General features: G+C 36.5%; 1 protein-coding gene across 4 annotated transcripts in view; it reads right to left on the reverse strand.

Annotated features, from left to right (window-relative positions):
* Nucleotides 1–25,634, reverse strand: part of CASK (calcium/calmodulin-dependent serine protein kinase (MAGUK family)) — a 405,996-nt gene that overhangs the window by 326,428 nt on the left and 53,934 nt on the right. For all 4 annotated transcript variants that reach the window (XM_011980193.1, XM_011980192.1, XM_011980191.1 and 1 more), the window contains exon 2: nucleotides 4,598–4,710. In XM_011980193.1, the coding sequence (XP_011835583.1) occupies nucleotides 4,598–4,710 (113 nt within the window). The remainder of the gene's footprint in view (nucleotides 1–4,597; nucleotides 4,711–25,634) is intronic.

The following is a 25,634-nucleotide window of genomic DNA, read 5'->3' on the forward strand; positions in this document are numbered from 1 at the left end:
TTCCTGAAGCCCTCACCAGAAGCAGATGCTGGTGTCATGCTTCTTGTACAGCCTGCAGAACCATGAGCCAAATAAACCTCTTTTCTTTATAAATTACCCACTCTCTGGTATTCCTTTATAAAAACACAAATGTACTGAGAAGTCTTCCAGGGAACTACCAGACAAGTAAAAAAATGACAATATTATGGGAATGCAGCCTTGGAGGAGCTCCATCCCCATTCAGCCTCCTTTGATGGCTGTCAAGTTGCTGGTTTTCATTGTGATTGTGAACTGTTTGTTTTCAAGGTTACTACAGAACTGGAAGAAAGGGGGAAGTGAATGGGACAAATTATTATACAATGCTATGAAGTTCACTGTTCTTACCAAGAATCAGTCAGTTTTCTTGAATAAATTATTCCTGGATAGCTGTAAGCCTTTGGCCAATCTCCAGAGCCCCGAACAAGTTGAGTCTGACATTTCTGTCAGTTTTCTCTTTTTTAAAAATTAAAATGAGAATTGTCAAGGTCCTTACTTCTTCAATTTCACTGATATCACCTACTATCTAAGACTTTAGAATGAGACATTCTTGAAGACTAAGCAAACTAGAACCCAAAATATACTCTTTCTAGAACACAACGTATAATACTCCCAAATAGAAATTGTTAATTTTGGACTTTTACAATAAACCATAAAGAACTGAGTCCTATCAAGAACTCAGAACTTTGATAATTTAGTTTCCAATTCTATATGTCTTACTTTCCTTTAGTTTCCTTATTATAATTTGTCTGAATTAGTTTTGATACCTATTTTTAAAACAAAAAGTCTAATTTAATTAGTGGCTCAGTAGAATAAGAGACAAAAAGTATATTAATTAAAAGTTCAAGATAATAACCTAGGAAATTCATTAATGGAAGCTGTATATGTAAGTATAAAAAGTCCCCCATCAGAAGTCATATCCTAATATAAATTCATCCAGCTTTGATTTAGTAGAAACTTCCTATTCATCTCATGTTCATAACCATGAATTTCATTTTTCCATATAGGTGAAAGGAGAAATTCTAAATCATTTAGGAATAATATACCTTTTTAGGAATCTAATGAGAGCTATGGACTCTAAAAAAAATAAACATAATTCTGCTTACAATTTCAAGGGATTATTGAATACTCGGCAACCTGCAAGTTAAGAAGTCCTATAAAATAAAAATTATAATTTTGATGGCAAAGACAGAGAACAGATATTCAAAAATATCTCATCTTTTATGAAATATCTCATCTTTAGCCTCATCAATTATAATATCTCATCTTCATTAGAGCAATGAGAATTTAAAATATTAAAACATGTACAGGTGGTCTCCAACAAATCAACACATTTCATTTCAAAAGTAAATTTGTGGGCTGGGAGTGGAGGCTCATGCCTGTAATCCCAACACTTTGGGAGGCCAAGGTGGGTAGATCACTTGAGCTCAGGAGTTTGAGATCAGCCTGAACAACATGGCAAAACCTCATCTCTACAAAAAATACAAAAAATCAGCTGTGTGTGGTGGCGCATGCCTGTAGTCCCAGCTATTCAGGAGGCTGAGGTTCAGGGGAGGATAACCTGAGCTCAGGGAGGTCGAGGCTGCAATAAGCCATGATTGCACCACTGCACTCTGGCCTGGGCAAGAGAGAGATCCCATCTCAAAAAAAATTAATTTGTAAATGATTTACTTCAAATTTATTACACATTGTTTTCCTAATAAAAACCATGTTATAAACAATGGTTGGAGACTATTAAAACATAGGTCCCTTAAGGCTAGGGGCTCTTTTTATTTATCGTTTGCATTATAATGACCTATTCAAATAAATAGCATATGGTAGGTTCTTAGATAACCCTTTAAAGACCTATTTCACTCAATAATGTATTTGAATACAAGTACACTAGGAAAACAAGAAAAAATATTGAGATAATAACAAAGAGCAAACAAACCACTAAGCCAAAAATAAAATAATAAAATGAAACAAAAAGGAAAGAATAAAGATAAAATAGATTTTAAATTATCTGTTGCTTAAGAGATAAGTTTATTTGGGAAAGAATGTAACAGTAAATATAGATATTTCTAGATATTATTTGAACTTACGGATTCCTTTTTACTGTGTTAAATTTTATTTCAAAATATGTGTCTTCTTACGTAGCATCTCCTTCTATGCTAAGCCATGAATGACGTCATTTTTGGACCCTAACAATTTGTAAATGGACCAGAAGAGCAGAGGAGTTAAGATGTGTTGCCCATAGTGACTGGAAAAGGGTTGAAAGAAGTTGAGGGAGGGGAAGTCCTGTTCATAGACACTTTATATAATGAAATAATTTACTATTTATTACATATATTATACATCTTATAATAAAATGTGTCCAAGTTAGAATCAAGACAGCTAGTATGAACATGAGCAATAGAGGGTATGGGAATCCCATTGCAAAAAAAAAAGGTGGAGGTGGTGGAGATGGAATTTTGATTGTTTCCTAACTTTATACTGAGTACTAAGTGGTTATGCTAAAGACGATGGAAAAACTTAATTCTGGTGCCATAAATATAAAGGGCCAATTGCCTATTTTCACTTGAATACCACTGAACTCTGACCAAAATCAGATAAAGTCATAAGTAATATCCCGAATCCAACTGGATATCATTTAATATCTATACGTTGTGGTCCTACCATATAGGAAGGATATGAAAAGAGCACAGGATTCTATTAAGTTCAAGGAGGCTTAAGAGGATGAGGGATCAATAGAATGGCTGGGTTTGTCTTCAGAATAGGACTTGAAGACATTTATATAGCCAAAGCAATGGCAAAGCAATGAAGGAGTGAGCTATAACTTCAGCGATAGACTCCCACATATTATATTAAATGAAGTCAGGACTTAATATCAGGTATATGAACTATATACTAAGTCCTCTCCTCTTTTGTAAATTTGGAATTTGACCCCCTGACCAAGTGACAAGAGACAGAGGTTTGCTTGGCATTCTGAGTCTGTAGCTCAAGAGATCTGGCTGAAGAAATCTGTCAATAAACAATCTCAGCCAATGAGAAGGTAAGTAATTGTTTCCTGAAAAAATATCTTTAGCCTGGAGAGAATTAGAATTTGGTACAACAATGAGGTAAGTCAAAACTCTGGTATTGATAATTTTGGGTTGAAAAAGAAGCTATTAATATTTGTTTTAATTATTTATAACAATGCTTATGAGAATTTGGCTTATATTATTCCAATTTAATATTGGTAATTGAGTAACTGACTTAGACTTGTGATTTAAAATTGGAATCTTACTAAGTTTATAAACAGCATCAGAACATATGTCTAATGAATTAGGTTTATACAAAATCACCTCAGTATTTGCTCAGACAACAGAGGTACAGAAAAATCAAACACAGAATATTAATCTTAAAGGCAGTTAAAAGTGTAAGGAAATATAATTTTGTTCTAAACTCTACTTAAAAGTCAATTTTAAATGTTGCTAGATTTATAAAATAATTTCTATTCAAAAGCAATAACAGCCAATTCCAGAGTATAAAACCATAAAATATAAAATCTCTAAATCTTACCATAATATTTTAAATATTAAAGCACTAAAAACAAATCAGTTAGTTATTCTTTGTGAGTAGCAACTTCTAAGAATCTTCCATAATCATTATATGAATAATAATAATTCAAAGGGTCACAAAAGTATTTAAAAGAAAAAAAGATCTCCAGGAACAGATTAACTCACAATTATGTGGGCTTCTACTTCCCAAGGTAAAATAACTGGACAAAATATAAATAGGCTACACTGCCCTAGATTTTCTAATCTAAATTATCAACTGTATTGCTCTTGGGATTAAAAACGGAAGGACTAAAGAAGGATTCATTTTTTTACTGAACTGTGGAAAAGTGAAAAGTTAGTAATGGGCTAATTAGAAAAATTAATATCATGATCAATTGTGCCATCTGAAGTATGAGCATGTACGTCACAGTTACATGAAACTATGGCTTAAAAAACAAAAAAGAACTTTAAAATGTTTACATACTGTTTATAAATATACATATAAATATGATTATCCATAATAATGTGTTGAAACAAAATTTTAAGTCCTAAAAGTCCTAACAGTACTGATCTTTCAAAGTTTTACACATATATCATATGTGACTTAAGCCAAATGTGAGATACGAATGTTTTAATTCCACTAAATCATAACCCTAAAGGTAATAAGCGATGCATTTTGAGGTAACTAAGTTTCTTCTGAATCTTCAATTATCATCCTTGCCATTATTTCACCTCTCTCCTTTCCCATCCCATGACCCATGTCATAGAATTCAAAATTAGACCCTAAAAAATAAATGTCCAGATTTTTGCTTTCTTCCTAGTCAAAAAACACAGGCCCATAGAAATCCTAGATGATTTTATAACTCTGTAAATTACCCTGTCTTTCAAATACTATGTCCTAGAATTCTGACAAACTAGAATAGAGTTTAAACTGTCTCCACCCACTTCCCTCTACATCACACCCTCTGCTTCCCCATCCCCAGATGAAGGTTAGGTTGGTAAATGGATTTTGGAGATGAAATAAAGCCAGACATCAAATAACTTACTTGAAATCCATCTCTTACCTTCTGTACTTAACCCTGGACTTGATGTGAACTTGGCTACATCAACAATTTTTACAGCAAATTGTTGCCCAGTTTCTCTGTTGATACATCGTCGTACAACACTGAAGGGACCCCTATAAAACAAAAAGTCAATTTTAATTCATTGATTTTCTTAAGTTCCTATTTCCCATTAATGTCTTACTGTTTCATCATCTACTAGAGCCATATTATATAACCACGAAGCCATTCTACTTTAGACTCCAAATTGAACATAGTTTTCAAAATAAAATTTAAGTAATATAACTTCCAACGTATTTTTTATAATCCATGAGGTAACAATTTAAAAAGATTACTAAACCATAAAATGACCAATAAATTTGCAATTTGCAGTAATTTTTTAAAAATTCTAAATAGTAGTCTTATGCTTAAGGCAAATAACGACTGTATAATTCTATGTAGATTATCAACATCTTAAACAAAATAAGTCCATAGTAATGGTGGTATTCTTATGAACCAGAAACTGAAGCCATTCTTGACACTTCCCTCTCATCTTACCCACCATTTACCTTATCTTCACTAACAAATTCTACTGAGTTTCAAATATCTCTTGAACCTGTCCTCTTCTCTCCATGTCCCACATCCTACCATCTTCTACTAGAACTACTGAAAAACTTGTTTCTCCCATTCATTCTTGTAATGATATTTAAATGAAAATCTGATATGATATCTCTGTTTAAAACACCAGAGAGACAGAAAGTATTTGCAATACACAGTCCAAGTCAAGAACCAAAATATATAAGTAACTTCTAAATGCAATAAGAAAACACATACACACACACACACACACACACACACACACACACTCCAATAAAATCTGGGCAAAGACTTGAACAAACACTTCACAAAGAGAAAGGCCTGCATGATTTGGTCTCCAACTACCTCTCCAGTGTCACCTGAAATCAGAGAAATCCTTAATTTTCCTCAAACTTCAAATTAGAATTGTTTGAAATTACCAGAGGAAGGGAAGTAATTTCTACGAGCAGAGCCACTGGTCTAGCTATTTGCTGACCCAGACCTCACAGTTGAATCAGCTGAGATGATTTAAAGATGCCAATACCCCAGCCCAGGGAACACGCACACGCACACACACACATGGTTCCTTGTGGTTAACAGTTATAAAAGAAATATCTGAACTCAATTAAGATAATCCAAAGATAGATTTGTGTGTGTTTGAATGACTATAAAATACAGAATGCAATAGCAATGTGATTGGTTTATTTGAAGGTTAATATGGTGGTCATTAAATACATGTGTACATGTATACATGTGTGTATTTTTCCCCTCCTGGGGAGAAGGCAAACAAACAAAAAAACCACCTTCATTGGCTTATTACAGGGACGAACAGTACACCTAGATGCATGTGCTCAATTAGCAGATAGAGAAAAGTTCTTTATATACAGTACAATACTTGTGATACTGCTGGCCTTAAAGTTTGTCCTTCTTTCAACTACGGGACAAACTACTAAATTTAATCTTAGACTTAAACATTTATCCAAGATGACATTAATGCCATTATGAGGACATCAACTATACAACAGCTTCAAATCTCTCTTTTCAAGCAACTGAAATAAGCTAACCTGGGAGGAAAAGAAATGGTAATATAATGTATCTTTCAGAACTCTACAGAAAGAGGATCCTTTTGATAATCTCTCAAAACTGTTCAAAGATTTTCCTCTGTGAGAAGACAATATGACAAAGCTAGGGACAAACGTTTTCATTCTCAACCTGATGTCTTACTTGTGATTACTTACCCTGACAATAGCAAGCAATTTCAGGAAATGCTTCACATAATTGGTTTTTGTCCACAAATAAACCCTTGGGACTCTATTTATGTATACATTTGTGTAGTCTGCTTCAATTCACTATATCTTTTTGGAAACTTCCCAAGACCTGTACGTGGGGTTGATTGTTCACGGTCAATTGAGTCAATTCTTTACTTTTTCCTGCTTGAACAAAGGTGAGGAAGAAAGCATAGCTTCTCCCCGCTTTTCTTTTAGTAACAATAAAATTTATAGAGCTAGGGAGAAAAGAGAATACTTAGACAACAAAACACAAACTTTTAAAAATCTGTGAATAAAAACCAAATCAAATCCCCAATTCTTTAATTTTGTAATATGAGGCAAAGAAAATAATTATATCTATGAACTACTGAAGACCTGAAGACAGGTTACAAGTAAAGCATTTTAAGGGTCTGTCTGTCAATGACATCCAGGGAGTTAATCAAATTTAACACCCTAAAAAGATACCAAAATATATTTTGAGGTTTTTGTGATTTAACCCATTAACTGGAAACTCAGCAGAAACTGATAAAAAATCTAAAATTTGGCTTGGTTTCCCATCTTAAAAAGGGAGGAGTGATAAAGTAGTGTGACACACCTACTATATTACCCTTATTACTTATGCTTCGATGACAGCTTAGAGAACAGCAAAAATTCAGGAGGTATAGGTTTCAGTCTGCCCTGTACCTTTTATTGATGTTCGAAATTTCACCCTTAAAAATTTAAATCTAAGGTATAGTCAGTTCTTGAATATTTATGTGGGGGAAAATACTGGTAGAGATAGTTATAAGCCATCATCATAAACAACTATCTTTCTCATATTTCCACTAATTATGACCACAGTATTAATAAAAATGGAATAAGATAATTGACAGCAATCCAGATTTAATGAAATATATATTCTTTATTCAACTTTTTACAAACTCTGAATATTGACTGGGATGGTAACACAAGGTTCTACTTGAGGCAGATGGCTGCTTACAGCAGTCTATGTTTTTAAGCAAAAACGTCAATTAAACCAGAATATGTTGGAAGTGAATATCACTATAATATCCCCTAAGGTTTTGAAAAGAATTCAACTGTGTCCCTATGCAGACACAGAATAATATCCTCTAGTTTTCATTTATGTGAAGAAAACCGAAGTCTAGGAAATAATTCTGATAACAAAGGTAAATACACCAAAATAAGACCAGAATTAAATGAAATTATGCTAGAATATAATATGTTGGTTTCCAGGATCATGGGATAGATTGAGCACAATGTGTCTAATTTATTTCCCTATCCAAACTCCACTAAAATGATACCAAAGGGATTTTAAAAAAGGATTGGGAGAACAAGAGAGGAGATGATAGTAATAATTAAATTTGGAATTCAAGAAAGCAGATGGAGAGTAGTAATTGACTTAGCAGACCTGGGAAAGCTGAACTGCAAAGAGAAAATAAGGAAAATTCAGAACCAAACCCATCTATACTGTAGAATCCTCAAGAAACTCATGAATGGGTTCCAGATAACTCTGGAACTGGAAGTGAAGAGAGGGTAGAGTTAAAATAGCAAGGTTTGAATGAAACGTGTTAGAGAAGCAGTTAGAGCCCTAGGTGGTCTCCTGTACTCCATACCATGGATAACTGCCGCTCCCTCATCCCAACAAGTTAATTCTCTGGAAAGAGTAAATAAAACATAGGGTCTCAGAAAAAAATTAGCCAGGCGTGGTCGTGGGCACCTGTAGTCCCAGCTACCTGGGAGGCTGAGGCAGGAGAATGGTGTGAACCCGGGAGGTGGAGCTTGCAGTGAGCCAAGATGGCGCCACTGCACTCCAGCCTGGGAGACAGAGTGAGACTCTGTCTTAAAAAAAAAAAAAAAATAGGGTCTCAGAACTGGAAACACAAGGCTGTTGAGGAAGTGGGTATTATATGAAAAGCAAGGGTATTATGTGGTCACATATACACTAAACACAGACAGCTCGAGTCCCTTTTTGAGTAATGGGAGAATATTGGAAGCCAGATCTTTACCCTTAAGGCAAGAGATATGAAAGACTTTTCTATATCTGACTAGCTCAGAAAAAAAGACCTAAAGATAATGAAGAGGTTCTCCACGCTACTCAACTAGATCATCCTCCAGCAAAATCCAAAGTCAACAGGTTCACTTGCACCTTTGGAGCTCTCTTAATCAGCTTTGAGGCCCTCTATTATAGAGTTTCCAATATCAGCACTATTAACATGCTGAGCTAGCTAATTTTTTGTTGCGCAGGGATGTCCTATGCATTGTAGGATGCTCAGCAACATTCCTAGCCTCTACTTACTAGATACTAGTAGCATAGCACCCCCTCCAACTTTAACCACCAAAAAGGTCTCCAGATATTGTCAAATATCCTCCTGGGGTGGGGAAGGTTCAAATTGCCCCCAGTTGAGAACCACTGTTCTATTCCTAATCATGAGTATACAACAACTAAGGCTCCTAAGACATCTGAAGAGTCTCTAATTTGGAAGATAGAACCAAAAACAAACAAAAAGAGCAACTTAGAGGAAACACACTATACAATAAGACTTCAAATTACCATTAATATCCTCAGAAAGATATCACAATTGTGAAACAAAAACCGGAACTTTCAGAAAACAAAAGAGCCCTTGAAAAACACCCAGAGAAATTTATCAATAGAAGCGTTGGTCGATAAACTTGGGAAAAGCAGAGCATAAATAACAAAGAAAATGAAGGGGAAGAAATTAAAGGAATAATCCAAGAAAACTTCCCAGAATTTAAATCATGAGGAGCTCAAATTAAAAGGACCCACCAAGTACTCAGCAAAATAAATGACCCATATCCATACACACACTACTGTGAGATTTAAAATCACTGTGGACAAGGAGATTGTCAGGTTTCCAGAAGTGGGGGTAAAGATGTGCAGCGAGGAAGGATGACACAATTCACCCAGAAGAGCTTTGGATCTCTCAATGGCAACACTAGAAGACAATAGAGCAACACCATCATAATCATGAAGGAAAATGATTTCTAATCTTGAATTCAACATCCAGCCAGACCATCAATAACCATAAGGACATTTCCAGACACAAAAAAGCTCAATAAATTACTTGCCATGCATACTTTCTGAAGAAATTATTGTAGGATGTGTTTGCTAAAATAAGAGTAGACCAGTAAAAAGCATGCCTGGAGACAGCAAATAGGAGATCCAACACAGAAGAGAGATGAAGGGAATCCCCAGGAATGCAAGGAAGGGAAATCTCGGGCTGACAGCTGTGCCTCAGGCACAGAGGACAACCAGTCCAGACTGAGAGCCATGTTTCCCACTGCCACGGGCCACCTTTTAAACCTGAAAACAGAATAGTTAGGTGAGCTGGATCCAGATTCTTCCATTTTTCTTTTCCTGACAATGGGTTGAGGAGATTTCTGCCCTTCTCTGTTGCCTAGACTAGCAGAGGACTCTAATTTAACCCTACAGCAGTGCCTGCTTTGATCTATTCCTGAGAATGGGAGGCAGGCATCAGGAAGCTGAAGAGCAGGAAATGCAGGGCAACCATTGCCCCCCACCACATTCCTGCTGGGTGCTCAGTACCTCCCCCTATCCTGCACTACAGCAGAAATGTCCTGCCTGTGAAGAGCCCCTTGTCTTGGGATTTATTTGTGCATGACCTTGGGATTTATTTGTGCATGTGCCAACCGACTTCCCAGAATGGGCTCCTAACCACTCTCAGAACATCTGAAGCCAGACTGTGAATAAGAGCTTGTTCAGCTTCTCTTCTCCTAAGTCTTCATACAATAGTAGTAATATTGTCCTTTCTTTACCCAGATAAGTTTGTGTTTGCTACTCAGTTCTAAAAGATTAAACAATATACTCCTTAGAGATACAAACATAGGGGGTAAAGCTATAAAGAGAATTTTAAAAGATTAATATAAAAGGCAGGATAGTGGTTTGAGGGGGAGGGAGTTGCGATTGGGGAAGAGCACAAAGGGCTTTTGAGGACACTTCAAAAAAACACTGCATCTCAAACATAATAAAGTCAATATGAATTGTCAGTTATAATTTTTTATCTAATTGTAATAAACTTAAAATAATACTTTGAGTTGCAACACGTAAACTTTGGAGTTACATGTTAAATTTTCACCCTATGAGAGGTCTATAAACAAAAACACATCATGTCTCAGGAAACCTTTAATAAACGTGGTGAAATTTCCGTCCATAACACAAGCCTGGAAGCCCCATTACATTTATAATAAATTGTGCAATGTACCACAAGATACGTAGGAAAACCGTGAATGATTTAAAAAAGAAAAGACAAAGATAGGGAAAGTGAAGGCCAAGAACAAGTTTTTACACACATATACACACAACACAGACACAAAGCTGATATACAGCTGATCCTCATTACATTGCACAGTGCATGTTTGTAAATTCACCTACTTGGTAAAATTTACTTATAACCCCCAAATCAATAGTCATGGCACTTTCAGTCGTTTACAGACACGCATGTAACGGTGAAAAATTTGAGTCACCCAATGTGCATGATGCCAGCTGAAGGCAAACAAGATGATGCTCTGCCTTCTTGTTTCAGCTCTCATGCCATCAACAAGTGATCTTTTCAAAATCTATTTAGAGCATTTTTTGTATTTTGTGCTTTTTCTTGGTGATTTTGCTGTTTAAGATGGTCGCCAAGCATAGTGCTGAAGGGACTGTCTAGTGTTCCTAAGCACAAGAAGGCTGTGATGTGTCTTATGGGGTAAATATGTGAGTTAGAGAAGGTTCCTTCAGGCATGGGTTATAACAATGTTGGCTGTGAGTTCAATGTTAATGAATCAACAGTATATATTACATGCAGTATCTTTAAACAGAAGCACACATAAAACAAGGTAATATATTGATCAGTTGATGAAAATGTTGTGACCAGAGGTTTGAAGGAACCCAACCCTGTATTTCCCCTAGGAGCAATGGTTCAGTATTGGTTCATTCAGCGTTCATGGTAACTTTATAGAACACAACTACCATGAATAAAGAAAATAAACTGTGTGCAGTCACATATATACACACACATACATGCATTTATATTATTTCATATATACTTATAATATGTAATGTTATATTTATGTGTGTGTATTCATATTAAAATATAAACTTAATGAGTGCCCAGTACATACTAGGCCCTCAAAAAATATTTGGTGAATGATGTAAGAAAAATGACAAACTAGAAAAGAATAAGCCATTGATATATTTATTAAATAACAATTTTATGTAAGTATATAAAGTTTTGAGAAATCATGGTGCTTCTAGATATTTCTCTACCCATTTTCTAAATCTGTATCTTCCTACTACTTTTTACACAGTTCTGACATTAAGAATTGAGGAACATTGATGATGGGTGGGTAAAAAGGAAACAAAGCTAAAATAAAATAACTACAAATGACAACATTAGCAGTAAGAATAAAATCTTGAAAACTATAGACATACATAAATTTATATAAAAACTATACCAATGAAAGATAACGATGGTCTGTTCCCTCTCATTTCAACACTATTTAGGGTAGTCATTGCCACTAAAGAAGAGCTTATGCATATAATTTCATCAATAAATCCTCTCCTTGTCTTCCTGTGCTCTGTGATAGCTTTGTGAAAGCTTTTCAACCTAAAGGTTTACAAAATCAGCTGTGACAATGATTATCGTGGTAATCAATGTGATAGCGGGAAGGGAACAGAGATGCTGTCCTGACACTTTTTAACACTTCTGGTACCCATCCCCAGGCTCCAACACATGTGCTTACATACATTCACCAAGCTGAGTTGCTTTAGGTACAGTGATTAAACCAAAGAAAAAAAATTTTCCTACTCATTGCTACTGCAAAAAACACACACGAAATGGAAAATTATGAAAATAAAAGTCTCAGGAGCTGTTGCCTAAATGTTAACAATTAAAGACCTGACAAAGGAATTAAGCGCAGTATGATTCAGATCATTCCTTGAAAATAGAAGGGGGAGGCTTATTTGAAACAGCTAGCAATGAATCTCCAATAAGCTAACAGAACAAATCTAGCTCACCTGTCAAAGCTGAACAATTCAGAGTTAAGACTAGCATTTACTAACTCAGTACTTATATTGACATAATTAGTACCTCTGTCACACCTTGATACTTCAGTGAAGTTTAGTAGACCTCACTTTAGATTTCACGTAGCACACCATCTTCTGGTCTGAGTCTACCTATAACACACTCATCATTTACTACTTCTATGAGAGGACTGCTGGTCACATAAGTCAATTTCTTCTCAAAGTAAAGGTTCTGGAAAATTTGATTTGTGTGTGTGTGTGTATGTGTGTGTGTGTGTGTGCTTGCGTGTGTGAAAAAGGCTGGGGTTAGAGCCAATGTAGAGGGACATCGATTCTAGGTCTTTGTTAGCTCATACTTGATGGAGGATATATCAATAACTATTAATAAGAGGATAAAAAAGATTTTTTATAACATAAGAAATGTGAAGAAGGAGATTAGACATGGATGGAAAGAAACAAGTAAGAAAATATATAAAATATATGAAGATAAACACATTACAAAAATGAGAATTCTCACTTGGTTTTACACACTTTAAGCAATCTTAGCTAAATCACAAATACATATTAAAGCACTAAGATTTTAAAAATTCTACTGACATTTGCATTTTATCTTATTTACCTCATTTCCCCAATGAAAATAAGACAAAGACTATAAAGAATAAACAAGACAAAAGATTAATAAAGCAATTCTTGTCCTTAGGGAACTTCCAATCTAGTAGGCCGCTGTTGACATATGTGTGTGTGTGTATATACACACACATATATAATGTATATATACATACATATATGTATATATAATGTATATATGTGTATATACATATAATATAGTATAATATAATATATAGTATATATAATATATTGTGTATATATGCATACATTATATAATGTGTATGTATATAGAATGCATGTACATATAATTATATATAAATATACATATACATATACATATATAGATACATGTATACATACAGTATATATGTGTATATACTGTGTATATATATGCATATATATGTACAAAATCTATGGATAGCATGGTACTCAAAATCTATGGATAGCATGGTACTCAAAATCTATGGATAGCATGGTACTCAGAGAAGGCCTCTATGACATACGGACATCCTGGAGGGCTTGGAACAATGAGTAGGAGTTTTTTGGGCTAAGCAGGGAAAGGAAAGGATTCCAGAGCTAAGTAATAGCCTGTGCAACAGCCTACAGCCAAGTCAAAACACAGGGCGCAGTGTTTTGGGCCCTGGCAGGGCACAGTGGCTCATGCCTGTAACTCTAGCACTTTGGGAGGCCGAGGTGGGCATACCACTTGAGGCCAGGAGTTCGAGACCAGCCTGGCCAACATTGTGAAACTCTGTCTCTACTAAAAATACAAAAATTAGCTAGGCATGGTGGTTCACGCCTGTAATTCCAGCTACTTGGGAGGCTAAGGAAGGGGAATCGCTTGAACCCGGGAGGTGGAGGTTGCAGTGAGCAGAGATCATGCCACTGCACTCCAGCCTGGGCAACAGAGCAAGGCTCTGTCTCAGAAAACAAAACAAAACAAAACCCACAGTGTGTGCTGGGCACTTTAAGCTATTTGGTACTGCTAGCATGAAAAACTGGAGGGTGAGAAGTGGCTGGAAAGGGAAAACAGGGCCAAAGATCACTATGACAGAGAGTGAGAGACGTTGTGGAGTGGGTGGGAGCCACTCAGGAAGTTACTGCGTTAGCCCAAGCAAGAGGTGATAAAGTAAAGGCGACAGACAGATACTTAAGAAAATAAATTCACAAGATAACACAGTGAATGATTAGCTAGAGGGTGGTTGGGGTTGAGTCCTAAGAAAACTTACAAATTACTGGCAACAGTTACTGGGTGAATGATACCACCAAATGAGAAAGAAATTACAAGAGAAAGAACTGACAGAAGGCTGAGAAAGAAACAAAGCACATGGCTATGTTTGGAAAATACGGGTTTCCATGGAATATCCAGGCAGAGATTTATAGAGGGCATACAGGTAGGAGTATAAAGTTCAAGGAAGGGGTCATGATAATGAAGACATCAACAACTGTCATTTATAATATAACATGTCAGCAGCAAGCATGCTGCCAAGAAGTTTACATAGATTCTCGTTATTTATCATAATTTATTTGTCATCATAGCTAATACAATACCAGCCTCATTTTATAGATAGGAAACTGAGGCTCAGAGGTTGTCTGTGGTCAAACAGTGGAAGTTAGAGCTAGGGCTGGAGCCTAAACATATGGAACTTCGAAATCTAAATTCTTAACCTCTATACTCCCTAGGTAGCATGAGTGAATGAGAGGTAATTGAAGCCATTGCTGTTAATGACAACACTTAAGAATAAAGAGGACAGACCCCAGAAAACATGAATATATTCCCAAACCCCTCCCCAAGGGACTGCTGGACACATCCCCATAGAAAGATTATAAGAAGCCCAGAAAGGAAAAAGAAGAAGTGCGAAAGGCAAGCCCTTAGGGTACCGTATCTTGTGGAAATAACAAACAGGAAGGCCTAGCAGGGTCTGCCCTAAATAGGAACACTCCTCTTAAGGCTGGTGCAAGAAAACCATAACTTTCATTTTTATGTTAAGAGCTATACATTCACATTTTGTTATTTTCTAAATGTGGGCCTATACATCAGAAATTGGCCCAATGAAAATATTTAGTGGAGAAACAACTTTTTTGAAACTCACTACTGACCTTTTTCTCCTCCTCTTCACTCCTCCTTCTCTACTAGTGTTCATAAACCTAATTACTTCTAACTAGTACCTAGCATTATCACAATTGTCAAATTCTCTGTGCATAATCCACACTTTGTCAATGGAAACTAATAATTATGGAAGTCTGAAGTTACACTGAAAATCATATTTGTAAGGGGTGTGCTCTGTTAATATGCCACTAACATAGGTTGTTTTCCAAATGCTACATTATCCTATAATAGTATTGTTGCAAGCCATTAATCACAACTCTGCAACTAGGGGGCGGAGGTTAATATCTGCACTCTGAAGTTGTTATCCTCCTTAACAGATTTTTATTTCAGTGACACTTCTGTGGAATACTGTTAATCTCTTCTCATTTAAAACCATGTTTTAAAGATCTCCATAACCAGGTAAACCTACTTCTAAATTAAATAAAATTAAATTATCTAATTTAAATAAGCTAGTGAAAGAGATCTTAAAGCCACCAATATGCCTCTCTTTATTCATTTCAGTTGCATCAGGAGTATACAAAATTACACTGTAAAACAGAAACAAAAATGTAATTACCTAACACTCTAAGTCAGGGTTTCCCAAATTGGCATCTTGTGGAGTCCTTAAAGAATGAAAGTTTCTCGTTCAAGTAAGTTTGGGAAAAACCATATAAAATACCTACCTCTTGCCCCCATACTCATATTACACCTTAGCAGTCCAGTCTTGTGGTTAAGAAACCTCTCTCTTCTGTCACACTCCACCCCATTGCCCATGTAGCATTTATTATCAGTGGACTTTGGACATGATAACCTAAATTTTAGTATGTATAACAACAACACAAATACAAATTATGAAATTGAAACAGTTAAGAACCTTCTGATTTCAAACAACTTTTTTCTGTAACAAATATTCCCTACCCAAATGTGGCATGGAAATTGTCAATTAAATTCTTATGGGGGGTAATCCAATTGTTTGCTTAGTAAAGGATGGAAAAGATTTAACTATGCAATTTAAATGCCTATTCATTAATACTCCCAAAAGTAATTTATTTTTTTACAATTGTTAATATAAGCATATTCAGCAGGCAATAATGCAACCTCTGGTCTTTTAACCAAAAAACACTTAACACAAAGGCAAAGCATGCAAAGGAAATAACCATTTACACCCAATTACTCAGCTCAGTGCAGGGCAACAGAAAATAGGTTTTGAATCATAATTGTAGTAATCTGTTTCTAGGTCTAAAGACAAAGTAGATGATCTGGAAAATAATTGCTTTAGGGAAAAAAAATCTGAAAATAAGAGTATAGTGGATGTAACTGTTTAGGCAACATAGTAAAATCAAATATCTAAACACTTGGGGAATTTTTCAAGTTAGGTAAGAAACCAAAGTCCATGCATGTGAGTATGCAAGTTAGTGATGCTCACTTTTAACCAGTTTCCCATGGACGGACCAACCTCTCAGTCTCTGTAATGACTCCTGCTAATCAATAAGGCATGGAAGACAAGAAGAGAAAGGGCAATCATATCCCCCAAAACATCTGAGTGAACTGAGCTTTCTAATCTCTCCTCTCGCTATCTCAGTTGAAGGCAACTCCGAATTTCCTTCTGACAGCTTAGCCAAAAATTATGACACCATTCTTGACCCTTTTTTTTCTCTGACATTCTAGTTCATTAGGAAATGCTCTTAGCTCTATTTTTCTGAGATCTTCTGTCTTTTCATTTGTTTCAAGAAAATTTGCAACTGACTGTTGGATAAATTGTATGACAGCTGAATTAAAAACCTCATCAAATTCCCATATCTGATTCAACTGGGTATTGGAATCAGTTGATGTCTTTTTTCATTCATATTGTATCCTAGATAGTTTGTGATGCTTGCTATGACAAGTGGTTTTCAATTGTATTCTGAATGTTTTGCTTATTGTTAGGAGACTTGATGACAAGATCTTCTATTTTAGCAGGGTGGTAACCCTGCTTAGGTTTAGTGTGTAGGTTCTAGACTACTTTTGTGGGCTTCAGTTCCAATGACAGTTTAGTTTTCTGAGCCCTCACAATGCTATTTTGGTGTGCTTCATTCTCCTGGTGATGTTGGGACTCCCACTCAATCCCTGCTGATGCCATCTGCAAGGACAAAAGGTACTTCCCAGGGCCACTTGCTATTGCTGGGAAACCTTGAAGGGGAGGGGGTCACCTACTGCGGCCTGGGTCTCCTTAAGCCATGAGGTGGAGGACAGGAAGACACATGGTTTCGCTGCTGTTGCAGCTGCTTACTGCTCCCTACAGAAGAAACCACCTGCTAGGGCCAGTTGGGAGCAAAGGCAGTATAGCCTGGGCTTTGCTGTTGCTGCTGCTGTCTATAGAGCAGACCATAGGGGCTGAAATGGCCTGGTCTTCACCATAGTTGGCAGAACAAACCACCCGTCATGGCCCCAGTTGTAGAGCAGTGAGTGGGAGGGCCAGGGGCTTTGCTGCTCCTGCAGCAACTGGGGCCATAATAGGGACAGATCAGAGTACCCACTGTGAAACAGTGGGGATGAGCACTCCCACTTAGTTCTTTGTTGGGCTTTCCCTTTCCTGGTCCTTTGGCCAGAAAAAGCAGGCTTTTTGTTCTGTTTTCTTTGCCCACTGGTGATTCTGGGTTGCAGGTATCTCCAGCACCCAGTCTAGGAGAAAATGGGAGATTAAAAGAAAACCCAGTGAACTTGCACTCATTGTCCTCAAACCTCTAGTCCTGAGGTTCCTAGCTACTCTGCTTTCTTCCTAACTTTCAGAATCCCTTTATTGCCGTCAGTTGAATAATTTCCAGGACATTTAGTTATATTTATAGAGGAAGGAAGGGGCAGTGAAAAGTAAGTCTACGCCTTTTTGTTCTGGAAATGGAAATCTGTGCATTTTCAACCTATTTTATTCTGGCTAGCATTAGGAGTCCATTCTTTTGGTTGTTGTTGTTGACAATCCCTATTACAGAAGGAGTCCAATCTATTTAAAATGAGAGTACAAGCTACAGTTCTTTTACGATCAACATACTCAGTTAAAAATGGCAGGCATTAAACTCATCAGGTCCATAATGTAGTCTTTCAGGATTCCTGGCTCTACTTTAGAATTTTAGGGTCTCAAACAACTGATGTTTCTCAATCTTTTGGGGTTTGATGAATACCAACTAACCAAAGCATACTAGACTAGGGGTTCTGCTCTGTTGTCTCCTCATGCACACACATATACATCCTCACTCACTCACCCTCACAGTCTTTCTGAGTCAAAAAGGAAATCTAACATTGCCACAGTCTATTTAGCATATAAAAGTCACGGCACACTATTTGGGAATTGGTGTTTTTAATAACAATTTCATCACTTGGCCTTCCATATTACACAAATAGGAAAGTTAGGGGTTACAGTATTCTACACAAACACGGTTATGCATAACTGAAGGTCAGCTCTTAATAAAGGACCTACGAGTTGACTAAACTAGTTCTTTGAAGGCAGGAATTTTCTCTTATCCATCCTGTGTCTCTAACATATGGAACTGTGCCTGACACTGTCTGTGCTAATGAAGACCCAGTAAATGCTACTGGATGGACAAACAGATAAATCCATTTTAGGATGTACAAACATGGGTGCCATCTTCCAGACACTTACATTAGTATAGTTATATTTAAGTTAATTTGAAGTTACAGCTCTTAGATACCTTGGGGGAGATTTTCACTTATCTAATACAAATAAAAATGTTGATTTGTCAATGCCAATTACTGAAAGGTAAACAAATGCTATAAAATCATATAACATGTTAACTATTTTTTAAACACATCCTCAAAAACAATTTTGTTTTACTAGAGATGTTCATTGCCAATTCAAAATCCTTCCAGTGATACCATAACTAAGACTCAAAAAGCAGACTTTTTAACTTTTACCATGTAATAACATCTATTCTTAAATACTTAATGATTTAAAATAGGCCTTATAAACTTGAGGCATTTTACAAAATAGTATTTTATAATAGCAGAGAACTGAACCGAACATAGCTCCTAAAATTGAAAAAGTTTTTCAACCTAAAGGTTTACAAAATCAGCTGTGACAATGATTAGCTCAAAATTAATTCAAGCTTTTTGTTGGCTTGGATGTTTTAATAGTTTGCTAAAAAATTTCAGTTTGTATCATCTGGCAAGATGAAATATGACACTCAATCACTATAATAGCTTACCACCAGAAATACCATTAAATGGAAATAAACTACTTATATTATCCATATGATCACTTTTTTGTGAAGTTAGAGGTATATAAACTCAAGACTCAGACGACAAAGAAAACTTCATGGTTCCTAATTAATGCTGGACTGAAGACTGACAATTTTGAGCACAAATTTAAACCAGTAAATAGACACAGGGTGAGATCATAAAATTAGAAATATTTTGGCCAATGACTGTTTAGCTTCAGATGATCAAATTTCTCCGAGTTAAAGGAGGAAGTTCAAACCCATTGCAAAGAAGGTAAAAACCTTGAAAAAAGATTAGACGAAAGGCTAACTAGAATAACCAATGCAGAGAAGTCCTTAAATGACCTGATAGAGCTGAAAACCATGGCATGAGAACTACGTAACAAATGCACAAGCTTCAGTAACCGATTCAATCAACTGGAAGAAAGGGTATCAGTGATTGAAGATCAAATGAATGAAATGAAGCGAGAAGAGAAGTTTAGAGAAAAAAGAATAAAAAGAAATGGGATTATGTGAAAAGACCAAACCTACATCTGATTAGTGTACCTGAAAGTGACGGGGAAAATGGAACCAAGTTGGAAAACACTCTGCAGGATGTTATCCAGGAGAACTTCCCCAACCTAGCAAGGCAGGCCAACATTCAAATTCAGGAAATACAGAGAACACCACAAAGATACTCCTTGAGAAGAGCAACTCCAAGACACATAATTGTCAGATTCACCAAAGTTGAAATGAAGGAAAAAATGTTAAGGCAGCCAGAGAGAAAGGTCGGGTTACCCACAAAGGGAAGCCCATCAGAGTAACAGCGGATCTCTCGGCAGAAACTCTACAAGCCAGAAGAGAGTGGGGGCCAATATTCAACATTCTTAAAGAAAAGAATTTTCAACCCAGAATTTCATATCCAGCCAAACTAAGTTTCATAAGTGAAGGAGAAATAAAATCCTTTACAAACAAGCAAATGCTGAGAGACTTTATCAATTCATTAAAAATCAAGACATATGCAATTACTATGCCCTTTAATGGAATCCTTTATTTTATATCAACCAGTAAGGAAAAAATAAGGAATGAAGCATGAAGAATATCTATCATAGATGCAAACAGATGGCTTGAGATCATATAAAAGAACAAGATGTTTTAACATAAACTTTTTAAGGCAGCTCCACTGAGAGACAACTGAACTTTTTAAAGAAAAAATAATTTATTCTATTAACCAAGAATCCCTGCACATTAATATTTTACAATGAACCTACAACTTCCTTTTGGCAAGCCCAGGCAATCTGGAAGTACAGACACTCCAGCTGCAAACACCCCATAATTATGGGAAAGTCCCCTTGAGAGAATGCACTTTAGCCTCCGATAGACTAACTTTTTCCTCTTGGAATCAAAGCCACCACAACATAAACAGAGCAAGGGCTTGATAGCTCAAAAAACCTGGGGCTGCATCCTGGATGTGCCCATTACTCATTACTAACTATAATGAGAGGCCAGTTATTCAGTCTCTCTGGGGCTACTTTATTTACACTGTGAAATGGAGATAATAGCTACTTTAGAGGGTTCTCAGCAGTACAGGAAATAACAAGGCATAAAGGGTTGTGTCTGGCGCATACCAACAACAGGAGACTTCTGGGGCTGATCTGCTATTGTACAAGTACTTCTTCATTACTTCTCCCCTAAAAAGTATCATGTCTCCCATACTAAAAGGGTGCCCTTTCACTACCAAAACAAAGAATCAAGGAAGAATCAGAGAGAGTTCTGCTTCCAATGATCATGAAATAGATAACCTGGACTAGCCTTCCTACTGAAAAACAAAACAAAACCTCCCCCCTCCATCGTTTTTTTGAAAGTATCAAACATAAGGTACTTAAATTTCACCAGTTGAAGATCTAGTAGAAAAAGGGAACTCACAGTAGTGAGTTCAATCACATAAAACTACTTTTGCCTGGAGGGCAATTCTCCACCCCTAGGAAGCAGCTGCCCCATAGGGCTCAGAGGGCCTCACAGGAATGAGTGAGTGAAGACCTACAGTCCATTTGATAAACCAACCCCTACCTTATTGTGGTTTCTTCTGAAAGGCTACGCCTAGGGTGGAGGTGAACCCAAAACAAACCTGGCCTTGCATGGACTTGGAGCCTGGCTCTCCTTTATCTGGTGGTCCAAGGAATTTTAAATCTTAAAGTTGGATTAAAGCAGTCCTGGCCATGAGCTTCCCAATCCCCTAAACCTGGTAGGCAGATCCTCTCAAGAAAAGATACTGTATCTTAGAATGAGCAAAAATAAAAGACAAAAGACATGAGATATTGAAACAAACAAACAAAAAATACAGGCTGGGAGCAGTGGCTCACGCCTGTAATCCCAGCAATCTGGGAGGCTGAGGTAGGTCAATCACTTGAAGTCAGGAGTTCCAGACCAGCCTGGCCAACATGGCGAAACCGTGTCTCTACTGAAAATATAAAAATTAGCTGGGCACAGTGCCGCGTGCCTGTAGTCCCAGTTACTCAGGAGGCTGAGGCAGGGGAATCGCTTGAACCCGGGAGGCGGAGGTTGCAGTGAGCCGAGATCGCGCCACTGCATTCCAGCCTGGGTGATGAAGTAAGACTCTGTCTCAAAAAAAAAAAAAAAAAAAAAAAAAGCCAAAATTTAAAACTCAATGGATGGGTTTCAGAGTAACTGAAAGCTGAATAAAATTAATGAAGAGAAATATAGGTCAAAGTAAATGATCCAGAATACATCATGGAGAAAAACAAAAAGGTGAAAAACACAGAATTAGGATAAGAAACTTAGACGAAATAATGAGAAGATTTAATGTATGTCAACTGGGGTCCCAGCAGGAGAGGAGAGAATGAGTTAGAGAAAATCTATAAGGAAATGGCTGATAATTTTTCATAGGATCTTTTCACAGAATTTTCATCAGATATGTCTATCTACAAATTCAAGATTCCATTGAATCATGGCAGGATAAACAGAAAGAAATCCATACCTAGACACACCATAGAAAAATAAAGACAAAGAAAAAACCTGAAAATAACCAGAGGTAATAAAAGGACAGAGTATCTCCAAAGAAGTGACATTTTGACAGTGGATAATAGAAATCGGAGGACAATAGAATGATGATGTACTTGATGAGCTAAAATAAAGCGCCATCCAAATAATTTTTTAAGCAGGGAAAATAATCTTCAATGATGAAAGCAAACTTAAGACAACACAAACAGTTTGTCATAGCAGACCCACACTACACAAATTTCTAAAGGATACTTTAGGCAGAAGGAAAACTACCCTGGATAGAAAGTCAAAGATACAGCAAAGAATGAAGAGTCAGATAAAACATAAATATGTGAATAAACCTAAGTAAACTGACTGTAAGTAATAATAATGTCTTGCTGAGTCTCCAAATACAGAAAGAATTAAAATATATGATAGACATTAACATGTAAATCAAGAAGGAATAAAGTTAAAATGTCCTAAGATCCTTGCATTGGCTGAGATAAGGCTAATGAGACTTACTAATATTACACTTGATAAGTATATAACACATGGTGTTATTTTAAGGGTAACCACTAAAAGAACTGAGACACAGTGTTTAAATTCCAAACTAAGTGGGAGAGGAAATGGAGTGATAAAAACAATCACACAAGGAGAGAAAATTAAAAATTGAACAGAAAAGGAAGGACAAGCAAAGTACAAAATAAGATAGGATATTTAGGTTCAAAAATATTACTACGATGTGCCAGGAACATGAAGAAATATACAAACAATAAATATGATAAGTTATAAAATGTATTAAAAGGAAATAAGTTTATGGGGAAAAATGTAGAATACTGTAGAGAAATTGGAAATACTATGGTGGGATTGGGACAGCTTTTAGTACTAAATAGGGTAGTCAGGGGTGGCCTCATGAAGAAGGTAACCCTTGAGCAAAGATTCCTTCACTCCATAGTGGACCTAAAGATACATATACCTCCAGCTACAACTCTGCTGCTAACTTTGCGGTGAACATTATTTTCAATATATCATATCCTTTCCACATTTGTCACTCCTCCATTTCCTTGAGGGCTTCCAAAAAAATTCTTTCACCCTGGACTTGCCCTGATGATGACAATAGCAGCAGTACTACTATTGATTAGATACCTACTGTTTGGGCCAAGCACTCTTACTAAGTGCTTTGCAAAAGGTCTCATGCAATTTTCTCAACAGCTCTAGAAGAAAGACACTATGATTCCCATTTTACTGACAAGGATGTTAAGACTTAGTTAACTTTTTTTTTTTTTAAATCACATTCTTTAATGGTGGAAATACGAATGTGTTTTATTCTAGTATTCTTTGTTTTGTAAATACATAAAATGAGTATGTCACAATTTCTATCTAGAGGAAATAGGAGTTTTACAAATATAAAGTTGCTATCTATTTTTAAATGGAGCATACTAGCCTCCCTGATCAGTTTATGAAGTACAATTTACATTGACTATTATTTTAAAATTGTTTAAAAAAAAAATCTAGCATAACCTGGAACCTTTACTCCAAATGCATTATGTAACTGAGATTAAAACTTGTTGGGAACATCTAAGTGAGGGGTGGACAACCTTGTTTCTGTGAAGTGCCAGACAGTAAATATTTTCGTCCTTGCAGGCCATACCGTTTTTGTCACAACCACTCAACTCTGCTGTAGCACAAAAGCAGTCATACGCGTAAGCAAATGAGTGTGGCTGTACTCCAATAAAACTGTATTTACAGAAACAGGCAGCAGTCTGGATTTGTCCTGTGGTCTGTAGTTTGCTGACCCCTGATCTAAGTGATCATACGCCCAGCTCCATTAGGTGTACTATAATATCTGTTTCAAAAAGGAATGCAATCTGAGCAAGATAGAATGATATTGCCTTCCCTCTGTTTTCAAGGAGAGTAGAAATGGCAGCAGTGGAGGGATAGAAGTACATGGTTTACTTGTACATACGGTCATTGTGCCTCTGGAAGCGCTAAGATCTGTGTATCTGAACTCAGAGCAATTTATTAACCACACTCTTTTTAGATTTAGTCTGATTATGGTCTTTTTGTTTATTTATTCTTTTTTTTTATACTTTAAGTTCTAGGGTACATGTGCACAACGTGCAGGTTTGTTACATATGTATGCATGTGCCATGTTGGTGTGCTGCACCCATTAACTCGTCATTTACAGTAGGTATATCTCCTAATGCTATCCCTCCTCCCTCCCCCCTCCCCAAAATAGGCCCCGGTGTGTGATGTTTATTTGTTTATTCTTAACTGATTTTACTATGACACAGTATTCAGAATCCTTATACCACTTCTCTTTCCAACCAAATTTCGAACCAGGGCTTAAAGTAATATTTTCCCAAGTGCACGACAGGTATTGTGGTAGGCTGTGTTTTTAGGTGGTACCCCAATAAGTCATTAAATAAACATTAATAAGCAGAATTATGTATAGTCTTCTTTCAGTCTTTATTAATATGTTTGAGAAAATTTAGTTTTAATATAGCATAAACAACCAACATAGCCTCTGTTTTTTGTTTTTGTGTAAGTGAGAATAGCCGTCAAGGTCACAGCATTTGGAAAGGAACAATACTTTGCTGGACTTTTGTAGTGCTATTGTTTTAGTTTGTTCTGTTTCTTTTTAAGGTTACCTTCTGTTTATGGCAAGTGATACTGTTTCCTGTTAATGAAAGTGGTATAATTTAAAAAAAAATTATCTAAGTAAAGAGAGTCAACTTAAAGGACATTTCCTGAAGAAAGAGATTCAAATTATGAGAAGAAATTGGTATGAGAGAGATTCTCCATTGCTGGCTTGAAGATGGAAGGGGCTGTAGCACAAACTGAGTGGCCCCTGGCTGATAGCCAACAAGGAAATGGACCTTCAGTCCTACAGCTGCCAACAACTTGAATGAGCTTGGAAGTGGATTCTTCCCTACAACCTGTAGATAAGAGCCCAGCCCAAGTAACACCTTGATTTCAGCATTGTGAGACCCTAAGCAAACAACCTAGCTGAGACACCTGGACTCCTGACCTACAGAAACTGCTAGATAATAAATGTGTGTTTTAAGCTGGTAGATTTGTAGTGATTTGCTGTGCAACAGTCAAAAACTAATGCAGCCTATAGGCTTTATTCTTACTGCTCTTAAAACAGAGACCATGCCCTCCTCCCCCAACACCACTGCTTCCCCCAAGACAAAGAGACTGAGACTGAGGAGTCTTTCTGTGGCTGGCTTATTTCTCATAACATAATGTAAGACTTAGTTAACTTTAAAATCTTATACAGTACCCC

Source organism: Mandrillus leucophaeus, unplaced genomic scaffold (assembly GCF_000951045.1).
Source record: "Mandrillus leucophaeus isolate KB7577 unplaced genomic scaffold, Mleu.le_1.0 Scaffold209, whole genome shotgun sequence".
In the NCBI taxonomy this organism is placed as follows: Eukaryota; Metazoa; Chordata; class Mammalia; order Primates; family Cercopithecidae; genus Mandrillus; species Mandrillus leucophaeus.